This window comes from Chinchilla lanigera, unplaced genomic scaffold (genome assembly GCF_000276665.1).
Source record: "Chinchilla lanigera isolate Chin_1 unplaced genomic scaffold, ChiLan1.0 scaffold00015, whole genome shotgun sequence".
Taxonomy (NCBI): Eukaryota; Metazoa; Chordata; class Mammalia; order Rodentia; family Chinchillidae; genus Chinchilla; species Chinchilla lanigera.
In genome coordinates, this window is record NW_004955416.1 from 27,952,085 (window position 1) to 27,969,270 (window position 17,186).

At 52.9% G+C, this 17,186-nt stretch overlaps 1 protein-coding gene across 2 annotated transcripts in view; it reads left to right on the forward strand.

Moving 5' to 3' along the window:
• The window catches only part of Lrrk1 (leucine-rich repeat kinase 1), a 127,346-nt gene that overhangs the window by 91,151 nt on the left and 19,009 nt on the right, over nucleotides 1-17,186 (forward strand). For both annotated transcript variants that reach the window (XM_013512546.1, XM_013512547.1), the window contains 9 exons: nucleotides 2,078-2,242; nucleotides 2,798-2,970; nucleotides 3,924-4,044; nucleotides 4,285-4,444; nucleotides 5,856-6,132; nucleotides 10,588-10,759; nucleotides 13,111-13,274; nucleotides 14,135-14,274; nucleotides 15,976-16,225. In XM_013512546.1, the coding sequence (XP_013368000.1) occupies nucleotides 2,078-2,242; nucleotides 2,798-2,970; nucleotides 3,924-4,044; nucleotides 4,285-4,444; nucleotides 5,856-6,132; nucleotides 10,588-10,759; nucleotides 13,111-13,274; nucleotides 14,135-14,274; nucleotides 15,976-16,225 (1,622 nt within the window). The remainder of the gene's footprint in view (nucleotides 1-2,077; nucleotides 2,243-2,797; nucleotides 2,971-3,923; nucleotides 4,045-4,284; nucleotides 4,445-5,855; nucleotides 6,133-10,587; nucleotides 10,760-13,110; nucleotides 13,275-14,134; nucleotides 14,275-15,975; nucleotides 16,226-17,186) is intronic.

Here is a 17,186-nt window from a genome sequence, read left to right on the forward strand (position 1 = left end):
CAAGGTCCAGGGTGTTTGCAGGGGCCACTGTGTGCTGTGTGTTGTTCCAAGCCAGCTTCTGCCAAGGACAGCAAATCAACTCTTTATGTGACCTTGTAGTTTTTCTATGGTAATTAATCTGAGGCTTTGAGCCAGGGAATCTTAACCCTGGCTTTCCATTTGATTCCCTTGGGTGGCTTTAAAAGACAGCAGTGCATAGACCTCACCACTCCCTGGCCCCAAAGACTCAGACACAAATGGCCCGGGGTGCTCCTCACCACCGGGGCTGGGAACAAAGTATGCCCCAGAATCTATCTGCCCCCAGCAAGAAGTCTGAGCAAGTACTGCTGGAATTTCTGCTCTGTCCTCCTGCTTTTGCTTTCGCCCCAGGCTCTGAAAACTCCACACACTCCCATCCTTCGCCATGTAGTACCGGGCACGTGCAAATGGGCATTTTCTTGCTCTTTAAGCAGAGATGAGTCTGGACTGCTGGGGGCCCTCCGCCCCGGATGTGGCATGGGGTGCTCAGGAACACGCACAGACGGTGCCATCCTTGACAGCCACATGTGTGTTTCCGCTGCCTGTGGTGACTCCGGGATCCAAGGTCCAGGGAGGGGGTCGGTGTAGGGGCCACCCAGGGGCCTCGTTGACATGTAGCATGAGTTTTTGCATAGTCCCCAGGCACAGTGAAAGCTAAGGAGTAGGTTTCACTGAAGAATTTTCCCACAAAAATACTTTCTAAATCAGGGAAATCCAGTTTGAGAAATGAGGCACTTAACCTGAGTGTACATTCTATCACCACGAACTCAGAACCCGTCCTCTTAAAATGTGGCACTTGGCTGCCGGGTGTGGTGGGGCACACCTGTAATCCCAGCACTTGGGAGGCTGAGGCAGGCGGATCACTGTGAGTTCAAGGCCAGCCTGAACTGCATAGTGAGACCCTGTCTCAGAGAGACAAAAGTAAAATAAAATAAGATAAAATAAAATAAAATGTGGCACTTGGGACTGGGGGTGCCACTCAGCAGTAGGGCGAGGGCTTAGCTGTCTAAGGCTCTGATCTATCCCCAACATAAAAGCAAACAAACAAACAAACAAAATGGAGTCCTGTGTGTCATGGTCAGAACAGTTAAATAAGTGATACCAGGCCCACCCAGAACACCCCAGCAGGGAGTCTAGCTGACTCACGTCGGAAGGTTCTCTAAATAACCAGAATCTTCTACACGCACTCTGGCTTTGACTTTTTAGCAGTGACTCAGTCTCACTTTCTTCCAGCTATTTTTTAACGAATGGTTATCGAAGGCCTGAGGGATGAAATCGCATTTCTGTTTTTCCTGTGCACTTCCTGTCTGCCACCCCTAAATCCCCCTCCTATAACCGAGCGCCGGCTGGCCAATCTTGCGGCTGCTGAGCCCCGCAGCTCTCTGTGTGGCTGACCTTTAGCCAGCGGAGCACAGCTGTCTGCTTTCATCTTTACACGAAACCAGGTCAGCACGCTGTCTGTGTCTTGGAGGCCTCAGCGCTGTATCATGGAAATGACTCCTCCTCGCTCCTGCCAGCTGCAGCCCCAGTGTCTTGGGCCAGCTGTGACCTCATCCGATGATAGAAAAACCACCGTTTACACCGCCTTCCCAGCAGCCCAGCAATTCCTCTGTTATTTGCTTCCCACATCAGGGGAGTTTCCCATCCTCCTTGGTGGGCGCTGCCCTCTGACCTACCCAAGTTCGGAGGCGCCGCCTCAATCCCGCCTGGGCTCAGGAAGTTAATCTCGGCGGGAGCCATGGCGTCAGAGCGGGGGCTTCCTCCAGCAGTGTCTCCTGACCGCACGTCATGCTCTCCCATGTCCCCCAGGCCTCCTGTCCCGAGGGCCGGTTAGCAGGAGATAGAAGCCCCCAGAAGCCTGCTTTTGTGCCGCGGGACCCCTGTCCCTCGCTGGATCCCTGAGCCCTGAAAGATACACTGGGCTGTCCCTGACTTTTCCGAGGCCACATGTCCTTCAAACCCCAAGCACAGCATTCGAAGTTGATCGGTTTTCTCAGCGTGGCTTACTAAAACCTTGATCGCTGAAATGCCTCCCTGTCCTGCCTGGTTGCTCAAGTAGGTTGAGTCCGTGGAATTCAACGTGTGGGACATCGGGGGCCCCGCCAGCATGGCCACCGTGAACCAGTGCTTCTTCACGGACAAGGCCCTGTACGTGGTGGTCTGGAACCTGGCGCTGGGGGAGGAGGCTGTAGCCAACCTGCAGTTCTGGCTGCTGAACATCGAGGTGAGGGGTGCCACCCCTTCCCTTCTGTCCTCAGTGCCCCGAGCATCACCAGGTCCCCCCACTGCTCCCAGCATCCCCGTACCGAGCAGAAAGGGATTGTGGGAGAAACGCTACGCATTTTGAGGAGCTTTCACAGAGCACCTCAGAAAGTCCTACCTGACTGTCACCGTGGAGCTCTCACAGTCCTTTCCAGCCTAAGATTGGGGTACCCTTGTAATTTTCTTGTTTACTGTAAATTTAAGGACCCCCCCCAAAAAAAACCACACACCCTGGATGCAAAAGAGGGTACCATAAAGGTCTGGTCTCAGGTTGGCCTGGAATTCCTGAAGATTCAGATATCTTCCCTGAGGCTGAACTCAGTACCCACTGCATGAGAGAACCCCAGGACCCCTAGGTGGAGAGCAGCCTCTTGAGATGGCAGCTGCAGGAGAGGGACTGCGGGTGGGCCCCTAGCCTCCAGTCCTGGCAGGCCTCACCCCTGGGAGGCTGTTTCCTGTCCCTGGGGTGGCAGGCAATGGGGGAAGACAGGGCTCAGCTGTGAGTTCTCTGTCACAGGCCAAGGCCCCCAACGCCGTGGTGCTGGTGGTCGGGACACACCTGGACTTGATCGAAGCCAAATTCCGAGTGGAGAGAATCGCCACTCTGCGCGCCTACGTGCTGGCCCTGTGCCGCTCACCCTCGGGGTCCAGAGCCACCGGCTTCCCGGACATCACTTTCAAACACCTGCAGTGAGTCCTCCTGTCCACGCCAGCCTCTGTGTGCGCGCTGGCCTGTGCTCGGTCGTGTTCCCCAGGATCTGCCCGCACAGGGCTCCTGAGGCCGGGCTGGGCGCCTCTGGGTGGAGGGTGGTGCCCTGGCAGGACACAGAACACCGAGCACCTAGCAGGACAGGTCCTGGAGATGCAGTGTCCGTCCTTCCTCTCTGGTCTCCCCGACACCATGGCAGATTCCGTGAGTCACACTGTGTCCAGTGGTCCTGTGGCCGTTGAGTCTGGGAGACAATGCCTTGAGGAGGGGGCTGCAGAGTGAAGAGGGATGAGCCATGCACATGGGACCAGCCACCCAGGGTTTTCACCCCACTCACTTTCTGTCTGTGGACTCTCACCACAATATGCAGGTTATAGGGGCCTTTGAACCCATTTCTCAGATGGTGAAACTAAGGCTCTGTGAATTAAGCAGGGGGTCTCCTGATGAGAATACAGAGGGCATTGCTGCAGCTGTACTGGTGGCTCTCAGGGTTCTCTCTCTGGACATAGTACCCTGGATGCTGATGTGTGAGGCAGCCTGGGACCTGTCAACCTGGCTCAGCGTGCAGGAGCAGGCTTAGGGGTCCCCGGTGTGGCCTGAGGACACCTGGATATCTGTGGTAATAGCACTGGCTCAGAGCACTGGCTGCAGCCTGAGTGTGCTGCTGCACAGCTGGGATCCTTGGGGGTCACCTTGTACCTCTGCATTTCACTGTCCTCTTCCATAAAATGGCTATGTTGGGAAGGCAGACCAAAGCGACGTATCACAGGGCGCCCAGCACCACGCTTTGCACCCGGGAGCCCTCCATAAACCCCTCGTCTTCTTGCATGAGGCCCCCAGACTTCCTGGTGTTGAAGACAAACCTCTTGGGAAAACAGAAGCCTCGGGCCTCTGCAAAGGGTGTGACTAAGCTTGCATCTTTCTGCACACACAGCGAGATCTCGTGCAAGAGCTTGGAAGGCCAGGAGGGGCTGCGGCAGCTGATCTTCCACGTCACCTGCAACATGAAAGACGTGGGCAGCACCATCGGCTGCCAGCGGCTGGCAGGGAGGCTGGTGCGTGTCCCGGGGAGCCTGCTTCCCGCCGTTGGGAGCCACACTCCCCTCTCGCTGTGCTGCAAAACACGTCTGTGTCTCGGGGTCAGATGTTCCCAGTGGGGCTGGCGAAGGATGGAGGGTTGGAGGGATGGAGGGGCGGCAGGGCCTCAGGTTCAGCCCAGGGGGCAGGGTGGGGGTTGTCTGAGCTGGCTCTGCGCCTCGGACCTGAGGGACCCACCCACAGCCACCTGTCCTCAGATCCCCAGGAGCTACCTGAGCCTGCAGGAGGCCGTGCTGGCGGAGCAGCAGCGCCGCAGCCAGGGCGATGACGTGCAGTACCTGACGGACAGGCAGCTGGAGCAGCTGGTGGGGCAGACACCCGACAACGACATCAAAGACTATGAGGACCTGCAGTCTGGTGGGTGTGGGGGTGGACACTCAGTGGCACCTGCATGGGGAACTCTGGAAGCCTGGGCAGAAAACCAGAGTCCCCAGGGAAGGCGGGGCATGGGCGCCCTTGAGGACGATCTCCTGACCCTCAGCATACGGGGTGGCAGGGTCTGAGTGAGAGCCCAGATCCCTGCCTATGTGCTGCCTTCCTTCGCCTTGTCTCAGATTCTGCCTCCTGCCATCGCTCCTGCTGTCCTTTTCCTGTGCAGAGAGCACGCATAGCATCTACGGCAGCATCTGGGTGGGCATGAGGGCAGACACACGGGGCTGGCTATCCTCAAGGGAAGGCAGAGGCTAAACAACTGCACCCCCTCCTCATTATTCATGGCAGTTGTATTCCGTAAAGTGGTCACAACCACCGAATTAATGAACGGTAAACCACTGCGGAAACGCAGGGTCAGGTTCCTTTGAACCTCTGCAACCAAGAGCTTCATCCGCTAATCAGTACTTAACCTTGTGTTGTGCATATAAACATAGGCCTCTTCCCCTTTTTCCTCATCCCCCCCTCCTTTTCTTTTGTAATTCTGAGGGCTGAACCCACAGCCTCTGCCCTGAGCTATACCCTCACCCCTTTTTATTTGAGACAGGATCTTGCAAAGTCACAAAATGGCCCAGGCTGGTCTCAAACTTGGTATCCTCCTGCCCCAGCCTCCCATAGTGCTGGGATCACAAGCATGCACCAGTTCAACTATGCTTCTGTTTTTATTTAGTATATATGGTTGATTCATTAACACAGAACTTGCAGCCGACAGCGCCTGTAGTTTGTCCCCGAACAGTGTTTCTGCAACACAGGTGTTTCCTCGGTGAGGCCCATCACAACCTTCTCATGCTTAGGACACCAGGGAGCGCTTCGGCCCTGTGCGCAAGGATCACTGGACACAGGAAAATCACTAACTTTTTCAAATTAACATTTTTTAAAATACGACACTAAACGAATCACTAAAGAGACACTCATTCACAGGGAGAGAGCTGCAGCGAGGAGATAGAGTGTGGCCTTGCTCAACTTCAGTGAGAAACTTGCTCAGGGGCGGGCAAGTCAGGTTCTTCACGGCTCTGCGTGCATCTGCCAGTGGCCGATCTAGCCCTGAGTGTTGTATTTTAGGGTCACGAGTTGATGTGGGCAAGTAGAGCATTTGCGAAGATAGAATTCTAGAGGAAAAGGAATCGCCAGTAGTTGCCCGTGACCCCTTGGCTCAGCATGTTGGCAAGAGTTCAGGGTCCCCTGGAGAACTTGAGCTCAGGCTGCCCACGCACCTGAAGGGCCCAGCAGATGCCAGTTCCTTCCTAGGAAGGGTGAGCGACCAGACCTCCTTGGGAACAGGGTCCCTGCAGAATGTCCCCCCGGGCCGGCTAACGCTGCTCCCCTCTGTGCCCGGCAGCCATCAATTTCCTCATAGAAACAGGCACGCTCCTGCACTTCCCCGACACCAGCCACGGCCTGCGGAACCTCTACTTCCTTGACCCCATCTGGCTGTCCGAGTGTCTGCAGAGGATCTTCAACATCAAGGGCTCCCGCTCAGTAGCCAAAAATGGAGTGATCCGCGCAGAGGACCTCAGGATGCTGCTGGTGGGGACGGGCTTCACACAGCAGACCGAGGAGCAGTACTTCCAGTTCCTGGCCAAGTTCGAGATCGCCTTGCCCGTCGCCAATGACAGGTGACACCATGGCCCAGTGGTGCGGGTAGCCTCTGGAAGAAGGGTTGTGGTCTAGGACCCCTGGTGCCCTGAGCAAATTCCCAGGGTCCTGCGACATCCCTGTCACCTCCCAACGTCTCCAGGTGTGGACCAGCACTGGGGGTGACCTGCTGCCTGGCCTAGGGTGGCAGGGTGGTAGGCTCAGCAGCCACCCAGCTGCCACTTTCCCTGTGGCAGTTGGAAGAAATCTGTTTATTAAAAAGTTCTGTGGGCTGCTGGGGATTTAGCTCAGTGGCAAAAGCGCCTGCCTGGCAAGCGCAAGGTCGTGAGTTCAGTTCCCCGTACTGGAGAAAAACCAAAAAAAAAAAAAAAAAAAGTTCTGTGGGGAGAAGGTCTAGGGAAAGATGCAAGAATGGCCTTTTTTAAAATCCCGGGTTTCATCTTGGAGGGTGTTGATAACTTGGATATATAGTGAATAAAAATAGGTTAAGTGATAAGGGTGCTAATTGCAAAGCCTGGCTTCCAAGTGCAGCCTAATGTGATGACATGACAGGAATGACACCGTCACCCTCGTGGAGTGTGTGGCTACGCACGTCAGAGACCCCTGCACAGTGGCTAGTCGTTGCCTCCTTCTGCTCTCTCCCTAGGCCTGTGATTTCCCAGGTTTCCCAGTCCTAAACCAAAAAACGAAACAAAGCCTCCCTCCTCCTTTTTCCCTTTCCCTCCTTCTCAGCAGGGGGAGCCCTGAGAAACCAGGCGTGGGTGGAGCATGTGGAAGTTAGATCCCTAGTGGCTGCCCAGTCCTGGGTAAGGCTCTCCTAACCAGTTCAGCACCTGAGACCTCCTTGGCATTTGTTTCATCCACTTGCTGGGGTTGGTGCTGACATTGGCCAGGAGGCAGCAGCCCATATCCCAAATCCACAGACCTTTGTTATGCATTTCCCGTAGGCTCGTCACCTCCCTGCTTCATGGCTCCAGAGCGCCCCAGGGATGCCTGTTGGAGAGTCCTGGGCAGCTGGCCTGGACCTTGCGTGGCCAGCCCAGAGGTTCTGCTGGCATAGACTCAGCCTCCTGGGAGCCAGTGTGAGGTCTTTTCCTGAGGCCCCATTTGCCTTCCCACTTAGCTTTGAGGGGGCTGGGCGCGGGAACCTCACAACCTTGCTCCCCTGATTTTGTGGGGGCCGTGAGTGGAACAGAACAGGGCCATGTCCTAAGAACAGAATCCACAGGGAGGAATTCAACATCCCTTGTCCCTTCATCCCATGCCCAGAGGTGCTGTCCTTGGCTTGGATCCCAAAAAAGTTCAAGATTAGGGAGCCTGTGAGTTTACAAAGCCAAGATCTGATAATTTGCTGGTTCTTTTATCAGTGGATTAGCGGAAGAAAGAGATACTGGCATTTAGCAAAACAAACCAGTTGTCTATATCCGAAAGGCAGAATATTGATATGTCTGCGTCTATCTCTCTTTTTGTCTGGGTATTTTGTTGGATGATAAAAACAGCCAGCCCACTGCCAAGTGCTCGAGGAGCCTCACTGTACAGTGGGTGAGAACATAGAACCAGACTGCCCGGCTATCAGTCCTCCCAGCTTCCTTTGCCTTCTCCACAAATAGCCATAACATTGTTCCCAGCTAGTATTAGAGCTGTTGTGAGGATTAAGTTAGATAATACGCATAAAGTACTTCGAACTGTGTCTCTTACATCTAAGCGCTCCCCAGGCCGCTAGTGTCTACAGTACTGTTGTTACTGTTTCGTCGTATTAAGTACTCACAGCCAGAGTGTCTGGTTCTACACAAAGCCAGGAAGAGCGGAACACGATCCACCTCAGCACAGGCATGACGGCGCCTTGTGCCCTACGCAAGTTCCAGCTTCCTGCATCATAAGCTTTAGTAAGGTCCACACTACAGTCTCTGAATCAATGCAGAGACGTGGGCTGCACCTTTGGAGCTGGGTCCTCCTCCTGCAGTCGGCCAGCCCTCTAGTCGTTTGGGAAACGTTCAGGGGATTGATGACCCTCCGAAAGTACGTTTACCTTTGAGGGTTTGCACTTCTAGACAACAGTTCTTGAAGACCCTGGACAGGGCACAGAAAAAAACACCTTTGATTTATCTCAGCAGGGCAGCAGGAGCCTGTCCAGGCCCTGAGTCCGGACACGGTGCCTGCCTTGGGTGTTGTTGATCCTCGCTTATCAAACATGAATAATTTGCCTCTGAAGTCTGATCTTGGCCACTGTCTGCTCACCCCTGGGACAGCCTTTCACAACTCCTGAATGCGCATTTCTCCAACAAGTAGTGTCTCCCCAGGGTCTCTGCTCCCTCTGCGATCTGGCTGCTGTGGCCACTCAGATTTGGAATCTTCCTTTTCTAGGCCAGCTTCTGAATCATCTCTGCCTTTAAAAATGTCATTGAGCAGCTGTTCTGTGTGCACACCGTGCTGTGAGCAGGGCACCAGTGTGGGTTCCTTCCCCTTGCCAGGCACACAACACCTACAAGGAAACCAAAGAGCAGGAAGCCACTTCCGCCGAGCACAGCTGGAGTGCGCAATTTACATGGGTGGCCCAAGTAGGAGACAGCAGCAGGCACTGGTGAGAGCCTCCTGTTTGACAGACGGAGGCTGAACAGATGGATAAACAAGGAATTTTCAGCATGTGAGGAAATAAGACGGGATGCTAGAATGGAGAGGCAGGGATGAAGAAGGAACCATCCAGCCTGGTGGTGAGCAGTGTCCTTTTACCCAAGACCTGAAATAGCGGAAAGGGACCTCCAGCCTGCCCGCCTGTGTGCACTGGGTCATCACAGCCTCTGTCCGTCCTCTCTAGCCTCGCCAGGTGGGGATCCCTTCCCTTCCCGTGGGAGCTCAAGACACAGAGGAAGGCATTTACACCTCTATAATTGGGCTGCCAGGCTGTCATGGGGTTTTCCTTGTACAGTTGTCCCTCAGTAGCAATAGGGACTGGTCCCAAGACCCCATGAGGATACCAACATCCACCGACATTCAAGTCTCTCATATAAAATGACATCGTATTTGTGTTAACGGCGTGTGAGGAAACACCCAGAGATTGAGACCGTGGTAAAGACTAAATTTAATTCCATCTACCTACAGGCAGGCTGAAATCGGAGTGATATCAGTGACTATCTGGAGGGGAGGCTATGTGTGTATAGGGTTTGGGGTTGGGGGTCATAGTTCCAAAGAATCTGGATGGATTGTTTGAGGTCAAAGCTGCAAGGATGATCAGCACAGGTGTGCGTATAAAGCTGGGTCTTCCGGCATCAGGAAGACTGCAGGTCCAGTCCTAAATTTCTTTATGGCCATCAATTCTTGTTTACTGAGGCAGCCTGGACCCCTTTTGCTTGTAGAGGGCAGCATGAAGATCTCTCTCAGGGCAGGCCTGACAATTTGCAGAGAACCGTCACAATCCTCCATGCACTAAACCACCTTTAGATGCTATAGAGCACCTAATACAGTGTAAACGCCATGAAAGATAGCATTGATTAGGGAGTAACGACAAGGAAAAATCTGTACAGTTGAGTACACATCAAGTGTTTTAAAATACTTTCAAGTTGTTTGAATCCACAGGTACAGAACTCATAGATATGAAAGGCCAACTGTGTAAGATTTTAGGGAGTCTCTTCCAGAAAGTTCTAAAGACATTTAGTGGACTGAAATAGATTTATCTTAAGAGGGTTAGGAGAGCTGAGGGTAAGGCCTCTGTTAAGGTTCCAGCTCTGCCTACCCAGAGGGCTGCCCAGGACTGCCTGTGCCTGTGCTCACCCTGGGCCTCCCCCCAGCTTCCCAGCACATAGAGGAGGCCCATGTTTGGAAGGACCTCCCAGGCTTCAGCTGTTCTGAAAGAACAACAGATGCTAACGCCTCGGTCACATGTGATGCAGCATTTTTACGGTGACCACAAGTGTTCTCGTAAAATGTCCCTCTTTTGCACAAAACAGCTGCGTTCTAACTTGTAAGGCATTTCAACTGGCCAAAAACAGCTGCGTTCTAACTTGTAAGGCATCTCAACTGGCCAAAAACAATAAACAACTCCCAAGACCCCCAAAAAAGTTGCCCTGACCCCAAAGTCTGCGTTATCCTTAGCACTGTGCAGCTGTAGTTGTTTTTGTTTCACCAAGAAGAGTCAGTGTTAAGTGAGTCCCCAACCACAGCCGAGTTTGCCCAGAATCGACTCCACTTTGCTGTGTCTGACGTTTTTGGACCACAGATGGCTTTACGTCTCCACTTCACATCATACTAATCCCTCTGCTAGAAACTTCGATAAATATCTTCACGGTGCCTGTTTTTATTTTCCTTTAGAACATTTATTCCCAGCATATCAACCACTCTCTTGTTTGAAACCAGGATCCCAAAGCCTCTGTTAGGAAGGTGCCGGGCAGCCTGAGCCCTGGGGCAATGGTCCTACCCCCAGGGTAGCCGTCTGCAGAGCCTGAGCCGCACTAGTCATCAGTCTCCTTGATGTGTTTCAGCTACCTCCTGCCACACCTCCTTCCATCCAAGCCTGGCCTGGACACTCACGGCATGCGGCACCCGACCGCCAACACCATCCAGCGGGTGTTTAAGATGAGCTTCGTGCCTGTCGGCTTCTGGCAAAGGTTCATAGCACGGATGCTGATCAGCTTGGCCGAAATGGATCTGCAGGTAGCTGGGGGCTCTGCACAGGGAGGCACGCTGCCAGGCCCCTGCATGCATACCCTTAGGGAGGGACATGCTGTTTGTGTTAATGGGACCCGACTGAACATCCTTCTCCTGCTGCTATGCTGGTGATTTGGGGCAGGAGGCAAGCTCAGCTCAGATCCCTTGAACCATCCTGTGAATACCGAATCAGCTCACACTTGGCCTAGGCAGAGCAGTGCTTCTGGAGGACTTCCCACCCCAGATCACCTGGAGGGCTCGTTCTAATAAGAACAACATACACATTGCTGGGCCCACCCCTCACAGTTCCGAGTCACTAAAAGGACGGAGGCCAGGAGTTGGCATTTTCAGTCGTTCACCACTGGCCCATCCATGACCTTGCAAGTGTGATCTTGCTGTCCTGGCTGTGCCACACTCACCTGACACAGACTTCCTGGGCCATTGAAACCAGAATCTCAGGTGTGGCTTCCTGGCTTTTTTTTTTTTTTTTTTTAGTGGGTACTGAGGATGAAACTCAGGGTCTTCATACTGAAGCTTTTTTACTTTTTTTGAGACAGGGCCTCACTAAATTACTAAGGCTGGACTCACCCTTGCTGAGCCTCCTACCCCAGCCTTCTAGAGCGCCGAGATTACAGGCGTGGGCCACCGTGCCTGGCAGTGGTCCTGCTGTGCAGTGGGGCTTGAGAACCACTGGGAATAGTGAAGACCTGACCCAAGACGTTGTCTTGTGGGTTATGGAGCGGCGGCCTAGTGTTAGGCCATATTCATTACATGTAGGAAAATACATGGAAGTAATATTTAGCAAGGACAGCAGTTCTCAAAGTGGGGTTCCCAGGCCAGCAGAACAGCATGAGAACATTTGAGGTATGCAGATTCTCAGGCCCCAGTACAAAACTCCAGGGTAGAGCCCTACAGTCTGTTTTTGACAAGCCCTCCAGGGGATTGTGACATGCTCTACAGTCTGTGAACCCTTGGTGCAAACCCTGATCTTGCATCCTTTGGAATTGACTTCTGCATGAGTTTACTTTTGGCATTCTAATTAGAACACCCTTATTAAATTATAACTTCTTGGCACAATAAAGATGCTCTTTGATCTTTCCATCTTATTAAAATGGGAAGAACAATAAATGCAAGAGCTTGAAAATCAATCAGAACTTAACAGCCTGTGCTCACAGGCAGCTTTGTCTGTGAGGCCGGGAGTGTGCACCAATTGAAAGAGTGGGTGCTGGGTGGGCTAACCCAGCTCTCTGGCCTCTGTTTGAACTCTGTGTCCTGCCGAGTTGGGGGGTTGGTCAGGAAACACCAGCATCTTGGGAGGCTGAGCTCACAAGTGAGGCCCGGCTAGGCACGGTGCAGCCGTCCTTCTCAGCAGCATCCCTTCCAAAAAATCCTGTTGAAATTCAGACTGGTGACAGGGAAAGGCGTTCAGTCTCATCAGTAATCAAAGGCACCCAGATGCACACAGCAGAGATGCCACTTGGCGCCTATGGAATTAGCAAAGAGCTAAACTGCAGTCCGTTGCCCCAGAGAGGGACAGTGGTGGTCTCATTTTGAAAGCCAGATCCTCAGTATGCATCCAGAGCCTTAAAACATTCAGACCCTTTACTCTAAATCCCGCTGCTGAGTATCTGAACGAAGGAAACCATTTGAAACCAAAGAAATCTCTGCATTTTGCATATTCATTACGGCACATTTGAAAGAGCAAAAGATCGGAATTGACCTAAATATGCAATAGAGGGGGGGTGTTCAGGAAATTAATATACTTCTTAGCTTTAGAAAACTGAATTTTAAGTGAGTTTTTAATTGCGTAAGAAAAGTAGTGTTTTTTAAAGTGTACTTTTTCTAGTGGTGCTGGAATTGAGCTATGAACATGGCAGTCAAGCTCTACCACTGAGCTACATCCTCCACACAAAAGGTATGCAAAGTTAGGAATAGGATATGGACTCAACTGCTTTTTTAAACGTATATGTAGATAGAAAAAGCCTGGGATTATAGATACCAGCATCTTAATGATCTCTCTGCTTGGTGTTTAAGCGGTGTTTTATTTTCTCTCTCACGTTTTCGTCTTGCCCACATAGCTTGTGAAGTCAGGAAGTGAAAGGTTTTTTTAAGGAGAGCCTATTTCCAATTGCTTGGAAAAATCGGTTCCCAGGGTACCCTGGAGACCACCCCCCTGCCCCGCCCCAGACCATGCAGCGTTAGTTTGGCAGCAGGGCTCATGCAGCAGGCGTGGGAGGAGGCGGTGGGAGCCTGGGGTGATTTATCAAAATGGGGCCCGGCCAGCATGCTTAGAGCTCTGCGCAGGGCTAGCACAGAGCCTGAATGCTCAAGCAGGGTCTTTTCTCTCTGTCTTTCAGCTTTTTGAAAACAAGAAGAATACTAAAAGCAGGAACAGGAAAGTCACCATTTACAGCTTTACAGGAAACCAGAGAAACCGCTGTAGCACATTCAGAGTGAAAAGAAATCAGACCATCTATTGGCAGGAAGGGCTGCTGGTCACTTTCGACGGGGGCTACCTCAGGTGGGAACATCCGGAAGCCCACAGCCTGGGTAGGCAAGGACCCTGTGACAGCCCCACAAGGCACCTCACCTACCTCAGGCCAGAACTCTGCTCCTGGGAGGAGCTCATGGTGGCTGCTTGCTAGAAATGCAAGCCCCTCCCTGTGCATGTCCCCAGCTCACACCCTTTGTAGGACAGGAGAGGCCAGGGCAGGTGTAGGGGCAGCGGGAGCCTTGGGCACCTCCCAGTCGCTGAGCTGGGGCTGTCTGTCCAGCGTCTTCTCTGGTCTGCGAGAAGGAGCCAGGCCAGTGGGGAAGAGGAGAACTTGAGTCCTCAGTCCTGATCCCACACCGTGGGACCTATCAAGGGGCTCTCCTCTTTTGTTTAGAAAGAGAGAAAGAGGCATAAATTCAGCTGAACGGATGTAATGAATGATCAACACACAAGATTACTCAGTATGTACAATGAACTTTTCAAAGGAATCTGTAGCTCTGTGAGAGAAATGCAGCGGGGAAAGTAACTTCTCAGGGGGTCTGGTCTGAGCCATTCTTTGTGCCTGAAGGTTCCACAGAGATGTTCTCACTGAAAGTGAAATCTCCCCTTGATGAGTGGGGACACCGTGCAGAGAGTAAAGGAGCTCCTGGGGTCACTCCTGAGGGTCAGACCCACCTGAGCATCCTTACTGCAAACTTCTTGTTAGGGGGACAAAGACAAAGCAGGCCCACAAACACCGGTGCATGAAAAGGGGAGTCCCCCGGCAGTTCTGAGGCACCCCGGCCTCTCTGTGCCCCAGCCTCTTGGTCCATTCATAGACAGAGGGTGCCCCCCCAGGGTCTGCCCAACAGGATCACAATGGGTTCCTTTTTGTTTCTGGGTTACAGTGTGGAATCTTCTGACGTGAACTGGAAAAAGAAAAAGAGTGGCGGGATTAAAATCATTTGCCAGTCGGAAGTGAGGGACTTCTCCGCGATGGCATTTATCACGGATCATGTGAATTCTCTGATCGATCAGTGGTTTCCTGGTAAGAGAACATGCTGGAACCAACCCTCTGGTCATGCTTAGATTTCTTTATAAGCCAAGGTGGGGCTGCATCTTTGGGGGAACAGAAATCCCACCGTGATTCAGCCTAAGCAAACCAGCAGGTGGTGTCTTAGCACTTTGGTAAGAGCCCTGGCCCCCAAAGAGTCCAGCTCTCAGCTCAGCCAGGGAAAGCTGAGGGGAGACATGGGCTCAGACCCCACAGGGCCCCTGGTGCATGTGGCGTGTGGGGAGAGAGATGACTGTGGGTCTCATGTATGGCCAAAGACTTGCTCATGTGAGGTTGCCGTGTCATGTGTTCACATTTCAGCAATGGGGTTGATATTAGGGGGAGCTGGTGCACAGAGATCCCCCCTGGAGCAGAGCAAGAAGGGAGGGGAGGACCAGCTGCTAGGGCGCCTTCTCCCTGCCTCCCTCGCCCATCCCAACACAGCTCAAACCACCCACACAGCCCTTCTCAGACCCTTTGGATCTACTGACAGTTGCCAGTCCCCGCCAGAAAATACTTTTTGAAGTGAAGCCCTTGAGGCCCTCTGTTTGTTTTGCTCTTGTGGCAGAAGACCCCCAGAGCGGCTGCAGAGATGGGTGTGTTGGGAGCAGGAAGCGGGAGCTGGGTGAGCCTCCAAAAACTGGACATTGAGCCAGTGGAGAGCAGTTTGCGTCCCGGCACTGCCCCCAGCTTTTTCTGAGCAGCCTCCTCACCTATCCAAGACCCCTGCACCCCAGGACAGCATCAGGGAAAGTGCTTGAGGAAGAGGCAGGAGGCTCTCTGAGTGCACAAGACAGCAGGGTCTGGGTTCCTTTAGGGCTTGGGGGCCCTTAGGTGCTGGTAGGAAGGGTGACCCACGAGGAAAGATGGCTTAGAAGCGGCTCTCAGAAGACCGTCCATTGTGTGAGTTGCGGTAGTTTCGGGCACTTGAGCATCCAGAAGTCCCCGAGGCTCATATCAACCCTCTAGGCACTTTGCAGCTCCCAGCAGGCAGTGCCAGCCCCCCATTTGACAGACACCTGAGATGGACAGACTCGGTAAAGCACCAGAGACCAAGTGTCCTGGAGCCAGCACCTCCAGCCCATGGCCAGCAGCCCCTTTGAGCAGGATATCTGCAGCCAAACACACCCTGGAAGTCTAGGTGTCCACCTCCACATGCCCAAAGCAGGTCATTGTGCCCCACCCCGAGGGAACCCCACAGGACACTTCAGAGGATGTTTATGGTTCTTCCCAGTGAGGCACACAGAAAAGTGGTCTTCTGTTGCACATACTGTGTCAGTGATGAGCGTTCGTCTGCTGTAATGTGTCCTCATTATCCCTGCATTCTTCTTCTGACAAGCACCGTGGTTAATTGCAAGCCTGTGTGTCTGATTTGTAGAATGGTGCTTTGTACAGTAGCTGTGGCTTAGTTGTTGAAGTGTAGCTCGGAACTAGCCGCCCCCATGCAGATGGGGTCCCAGCCCTCTCCTCGCCCCTCTTGCACCAGGCGGCTCTGAGAGGCATCCCCACCCTCTCCGTGGAGAATCTTTCAGTGCAACAATTGTGCTCTTTAAAAAGGCACTGGTGTGTGACACTCAGTTTTAGACGCTCCCTGGGGTCCAGGCAAGGGCAGACGGAGCCCTGCTATGAAAGCCATTCCACAGGGTGCCACTCAACCACTCTGCATGAGCTGGCTCTTGCTCTGTCCCCTTTTAGCCCTGACGGCCACCGAAAGTGACGGGACCCCACTCATGGAGCAGTACGTGCCCTGCCCTGTCTGCGAGACGTCATGGGTTCAGCATGCTGACCCCAGTGAGAAATCGGAGGGCGTGCAGTACTTCGACATGGAGGACTGTGTGCTGACAGCCATCGAGCGTGACTTTATCTCCTGCCCCAGACATCCAGACCTCCCGGTGCCGCTCCAGGAGCTGGTGCCTGAGCTGTTCATGACCGACTTCCCTGCCAGGTATGCTGCCATGGCCCCCTCTCGGGAACAGGGCAGGTCCCAGGACTGTGCTCTTTGCTATGAGGTCCCAGTAGGTCCTAGGGCAGACCCTCCTCCTTGGGTCACTGCATGATGGCCTCATCTTAGGGTGACAACAGCCACTCCAGTCATTGCTTCTCGTCAAATCTCAGGAACTTAGGCTCTATCCTAGGCTTCCCAGAGCCATTAGCTTACCATCTTGGAAGCCTCAGCAGGTGTCTCTGGGCACTTTGCAGGTGAAGCCCCTTTATTTTCTTCCCCTCCCAAAACAGTGCTCCTCTCCCCTGACTCCTACCCCACTGAAGGCTGGAGGAGCAGAAAGTACCCATAACCATGCTCCCTGGCCTTAGAGAAAGTGAGCACTCCCAAACCTACAGCTTCACTGTGCTTTTCTCCTGACTGCCATCTCCCACCCTAAGGCTGGGCATTTGGATCCTCTAACTCTGTTCTTAGAGATGATTCTGCCTCTACTCGTGTTGATGATAACTGGGAAGAGAATTCTGGAAAACACTTTGTGGTCCCAACCCAACAGGAAGTGGCCAAGTCATCAGTAAAAGATGGCATCATCTTTGGTCAATGGGAACCCAAAGCTATGATTTGGTGTCCCCAGAGACAGCTTGACATCCATGGTTCTCAACATTTCTGGAATTCTAAAATCCTGTTGCTTTCTTACTCAGAGGCATGCTTTAAACCAGGCATAGGGGCACATGCTTGTAATCCTGGCACTCTGGGAGGCTGAAACAGGAGGATTACAAACCCAGCCTCGGCAACTTACTGATTTAGCAAGACCCTGACTTGAAATACAACATAAGAAAGGGCCAGAGATATAGCTTAGTGCAAATGCCCTGAGCTCAACTCCTAGTACCATGCAGAGGGGGAAAAAAAAGGCATGCTATCATGCCTATAAATTTTATTTAAAGACAGTTGAACTTTTTTGATAAGA